The 5,358-nt window shown below is 37.5% G+C and overlaps 1 protein-coding gene across 1 annotated transcript; it reads left to right on the top strand.

The window, feature by feature from the left end:
* The first annotated feature begins 802 nt into the window (after positions 1-802).
* On the top strand, positions 803-4,480 carry LOC145671704 (uncharacterized). Its single transcript, XM_081740904.1, has one exon. It carries the CDS (start codon positions 803-805, stop codon positions 4,478-4,480), a length of 3,678 nt encoding a protein of 1,225 aa, XP_081597030.1.
* Positions 4,481-5,358: the final 878 nt, after the last annotated feature.

Raw genomic sequence — 5,358 nt, 5'->3', positions numbered from 1 at the left:
TTGAATCATGTCTTCCCGAAGAATTCTTACGAGTATGGTTAAGGTACTCAGGGACTGATACAAGGAGCACTGAAAATGAATCAGTTGTAACGTACAGTGATAAAATGAATCAGTTGTTGAAGTTTTTGAAAAATGAAGTGGAAGGAGAGGAAAGAATCGTTCTAGCAGAAACAGGCTTCAAGGTATCAAGTAGTAAAACAAGTTACGCAAAGAAGGAAATGAGAATTGAAAACAAAATCCCCACAGCTAGTAATTTGTTGTCAAGTCATAAATTGGATACAGAAGCAGGTAAGAAGTGCTTATTTTGTGAAGAATCACATCGTGAACAGAACTGTTCCAAGGCCCGTGACATGTCACTGGACGAGAAAAAGAAAGTTCTTTTGCACAATAAATGTTGTTTTTTGTGTTTTCAGCCGTATCATCAAACAAAGTCTTGTAAAGTGAAGGTCAACTGTTTTAAGTGTAAACGAAATCATTTTTCTGTGATGTGTCCAGTGAGTGTGGAAAGAAAAGGTAAAAGTACCGGTGATTGTAAAGAATCGAAAACGTGTACGCTTACAAACCAAAATCACTGTGATCAATATTTGTTACAAACTGTGAAAGTAAAACTGAATGTGAACGGACAAATGCGTGAAGTAAGGGCTTTAATAGATAATGGCTCTCAGCGCTCTTACATTCTGAAACGGGTCGCAAGAGAACTGAATCTTAAAACCCAAAGAAAAGAAACCGTGAAACATATGTTGTTTGGCGGAGTTGAAACAATAAGGAACAGCATAATTGTTATACGATCACTGTCTGCGACATGCAAGAAAAGTTTTCATGTGAGTTAGAAGTGTTGGAAAGATCTGTTATTTGTGTTCAAATACCAAGTTTGAAGCCAGGACCATGGGTTGCAGAAATGAAAAGAAACCAAATTTGGCTGTCAGATTTCGGAGGTCATGACACAGAAATAGAATTATTGATCGGTGCAGATGTGGCTGGTCAACTTATGACAAATAAAGTGCATAAGTTAAAATGTGGATTAGTTGCTGTTCGAACGTTGTTAGGCTGGGTTATGATGGGAAAGGTCCCGATAAACAAACAAGATAGCTGTCATGAAGTTTCAACATTAAATGTTATTTCACTATTGACACAGAATGCAAAGATATCAGATTTGTGGAAGTTAGACACATTAGGAATTTTGGACCCAACAGAAACAAAATCCAGAAAAGAATCGGATGAAGCGGCTTTGAATCATTTTAAAGAAACTGTACGAGTTAATGAGGAGGGACGGTACGAAGTCAGTCTTCCATGGAAAGTTTGTCACCCAGAACTACCTGACAACCGAATACAAGCAGAAAAAAGATGTGTTTTGGTTACAGAAAAATTAATTGTAAATGGAAAGTATGAAGAATATGAGTCCGTGTTCAATGAATGGTTGCGAGATGGAATAATCGAAGAAGTCCCACCAGATGAGGTTACAGATTCAGGATATTATCTCCCGCATAGAGCTGTTTTCAAAGAAAGATCAACGACAAAAATTAGACCAGTTTTCGACGCTTCGTGTAAAGTACGAAATTCACCTTCGTTGAATGATTGTTTAGAGAAAGGTCCCAACCTTGTGGAGTTGATTACTGACATTTTATTGAGATTTCGAGAGCATAAAATAGGGGTAATATCTGATATTAAAAAAGCATTTCTACAGATAGCTGTTAAAAAAGGGGATTGTGATTTTTTGAGATTTTTGTGGTGGAGGAATTTTGCTGAAAGAAACTTAAAAGTGTACCGGCATCGTAGAGTAGTTTTTGGTGTCAATTGTAGTCCATTTATGTTAAGTGCTGTTATACAGTTTCACTTAGAACATGTTTCTTCAGAGTACAAGGGTACAGCTAAAAAGTTGAAAGAATCATTTTATGTTGACAATTGTGTTACGTCAGTGCGTAATGAAGAAGAACTCACCTCATTTATTGAACAAGCTAAGAAGTTATTAGCTGAAGCACAATTTGATTTACGTGGATGGGAATATAATAGTGTAGATGATAACAGTGAAAATCATGACAGTACCAATGTTCTAGGCATGTATTGGAACAAACAAAAGGATGTTATTATGTGTGATCTGAATAGTTTAAAAGGTGTTGAAGAACCTGTGACCAGAAGGAAAATGTTGGCGGTAGCTCATAGCATATTTGATCCATTAGGATTCCTGTCACCTGTGACTTTAGTACCTAAACTTTTGTTACAAGACAGTTTCCGTAAGAAAGCAGGATGGGACGAGGAAGTATCTCCTGAAGTAAAACGAAAGTTTGATCGATGGGTAAAAGATTTATATCAGTTAAAACAAATAGCAATACCGAGATGTTTGTCGGTAGATGAATCAAGGAAGTCATGGTCTCTGCATATATTTTGTGATGCTTGTCAGTATGCATATGCTTGTGTTGTATACTTGAAAAGTGAACATAATGGTAAAGTCGTAGTCCAGTTGGTAGCCAGTAAGGCACGTGTTGCTCCTATGAAGGAAATAAGCATCCCTCGTCTTGAGTTGTTAGCATGTTGCATTGGTGCACGTCTGGCGAATAATATTATTAGTAGTTTGAAATTAAATATTCCCGTAAATTATTGGACTGATTCTACAACTGCGTTATATTGGATTCAAAAGAACGAACCATGGAGTGTGTTCGTGTTCAATAGAGTCAAGGAAATTCGTTCGTTGAGTGACATAGCGTGTTGGAGACACGTACCTGGTAATTCTAATCCTGCGGACCTTCCCAGCAGAGGTTGTAATGCCGCAACTTTTGTGAAATCCCGTTGGTGGGAGGGACCGGATTGGTTGAAGTTAAGAAAACCTGATTGGCCCACAGAAGAAAGCGCTTGCGACAAAGTTGAAATAAATAAGGAAAGAAAGAAGACAGTAGTTGCGATGACTGTACAGTGCAAAGATGTGTGGTATCTGAGACGTTTCTCCAAGTATCAAAAGGTGTTGCGTATGATAGCGTGGATGCGCAGATTTATTATAAATTGTCGGACTGTACCGGTTAACAGAAATATCGGAGAGTTGACTGTACAGGAGCTCAACGCTGCAGAAAGGCGGTTAATATATCTCATGCAAAAAGAGAGTTTTCATGACGACAGTGAGAAATTGAAGACGTTGATGACTTTCAAGGACGAAGAAAACTTGATCCGAGTCAAAACGAAGATTGTTAGAAGAGATGATAAAGAGAACTTCAGGAGTCCATTTGTACTTCCGTCAGATCATGAGTTAGTTCACAGAATGGTTATGGAGGAACATGTTAGGATGAACCATGCAGGAACCCAAATTTTATTATGTAAGCTAAGAGAAAATTACTGGATATTGCGCGGAAGAAAAACTGTACGGAATGTAATTCGAAAATGTGTCACATGTAGGAAACAAGACGCTGCAAGAATGACTACAGTTACAAGTCCCTTGCCTGATGATAGAGTGCGTGATGCCTTAGCATTTGAGATAACAGGAATTGATTTGACAGGACCGCTTATATTGAAAGATGGAAATAAAGTTTGGATAGTGATATTTACTTGTGCGGTGTATAGAGCTGTGCATTTAGAATTAGTGTCTTCCTTGTCTTCCTGTGAATTCATGCTGGCAATGAGAAGATTTATTGCACGACGAGGTAGACCAAAGGTAGTGTACAGTGACAATGGAACGAATTTTGTTGGCACTGTTAATTTGTTTAAGTCTATTGATTGGAAAGAAATAGAACTGAGTTGCTCTGTATATAAAATTCAATGGAAATTTATTCCCCCAGGAGCTCCATGGTGGGGTGGATGGTGGGAGAGAATTATACGTACCTTGAAAAATCTGTTGCGAAGAACACTAGGAAAAGCTTCCTTGAATTTTGAGGAGTTGTCTACTGTTTTATGTGACTGCGAATCCGTAATTAACTGTCGTCCTTTGACGTATATATCTGAGGACACTGAGGATTTTGTTGCTTTAACACCCGCTATGTTCATACAGGATGTTCAAGAAGTTGGAGTGCCTGACCTCGACCGAGTGGAAGACACATTATTGATCAAGAGATACAAGAGGTTGAGTGCTATTAGACAACAATTGCGAGACCGGTTCAGAAATGAGTACGTAAGTCTGTTGGTGCAAAAGCAATGGGATAAAGGACATGGTAGAGAAGTACATCTGGGAGATGTTGTTTTGGTAGCAACGGAAGATAAGAAAAGAATTAACTGGCCACTAGGGAGAGTTATAGAGTTGTGTCCTGGTGTAGATAGTCATGTTCGAGTGGTAAAGGTGAAAACATCAAGTGGAGTTTTAACTCGACCTATACAGAAATTATATCCTTTAGAGATAGTGTTTCCGACCGATCAAAGTAAACAGGTTTCGTCTAAGACTGTTGAGAAGATCGAAAAATCTGAAACAGGTGAAGAATCGATGGCAGAACCAAGTGGTGATGAACGAAATGTAGTCACTAGAAGTGGACGTGTTGTAAATGTTCCATTACGGTATTTGTTTTGATTGCTATTCGCAATCAAAAGGTGGGAGGATGTAGCGTTCTGAGAAGAACGAATGTAGAACAGTAAAAAAGAAGAAGAAGAAAGACATTACAGTATAGTGGAAGTGGGACATTTTTGTTTCATGGAACTTCTGTTTTCTAGGAAAATAATGTTTGTCTTGCCTAGAGATTATTGGAATGAGTTTTGGCTATATTAAGAAGATGTATAATAGATATTGTGCCAAGTAGTTGAATGTTGACAATAAATGCATGATCTATCCAACGTGGGAACAGTGTTTTTTTGTTATGAATGTTCGAGACCAAACACAATTATTGTCTGCACGTGGATTGGAATCTGGTGGAAAATATAGTTAGGTTGTTGGTAGCAACTATTAGAGTGTAATTGGTGAAATTACAGTAAAGTACTTACGCTTCGCAATAATTAGATTTAACAATTAGAATGACCAAAAGAAACAGAAACTGAGTTAAAGGAACACATTAGAGACGCATGAAATTAAGATACTGCTGTGACAGATATCTCGAAACGTCCGTATTTAGACACAATAATGGATAGTTCAAAAGTGTTACATAGATCGTCATCTCACATTGAAAGAATTGTGTATGAATGACTTTTCATCAGAACAAGAATTCGAAGTTTGAATCTGGACAAGGGGAGCTTTTAGTGGGATTTCAAAATGAAAGTAATAGTGTTTATTACTCAAATGAAGTTCAATATTCACATACAGATGAAGTAAAAGAGAAAATTATCTATATTAGGCATTTCGTAAGCCAAACATACTCCTCAGAATCCAGAAATACCAAAACTTGAACAATATACAAGGAAACGCAACACAAACAATTGAAAGAAGTTTTTCACAGTAATAACACTTTTGAAAGGTGA

The sequence above is a fragment of the Thermobia domestica genome, chromosome 15, assembly GCF_964235325.1.
Source record: "Thermobia domestica chromosome 15, izTheDome1.hap1.1, whole genome shotgun sequence".
In the NCBI taxonomy this organism is placed as follows: domain Eukaryota; kingdom Metazoa; phylum Arthropoda; class Insecta; order Zygentoma; family Lepismatidae; genus Thermobia; species Thermobia domestica.
This window is presented reverse-complemented; position numbering and strand designations above follow the sequence as displayed.

Bases quoted from the DNA above. Each gene is read 5' to 3' on its own strand.
- LOC145671704 (XM_081740904.1), top strand. From the start codon at position 803: ATGCAAGAAAAGTTTTCATGTGAGTTAGAAGTGTTGGAAAGATCTGTT.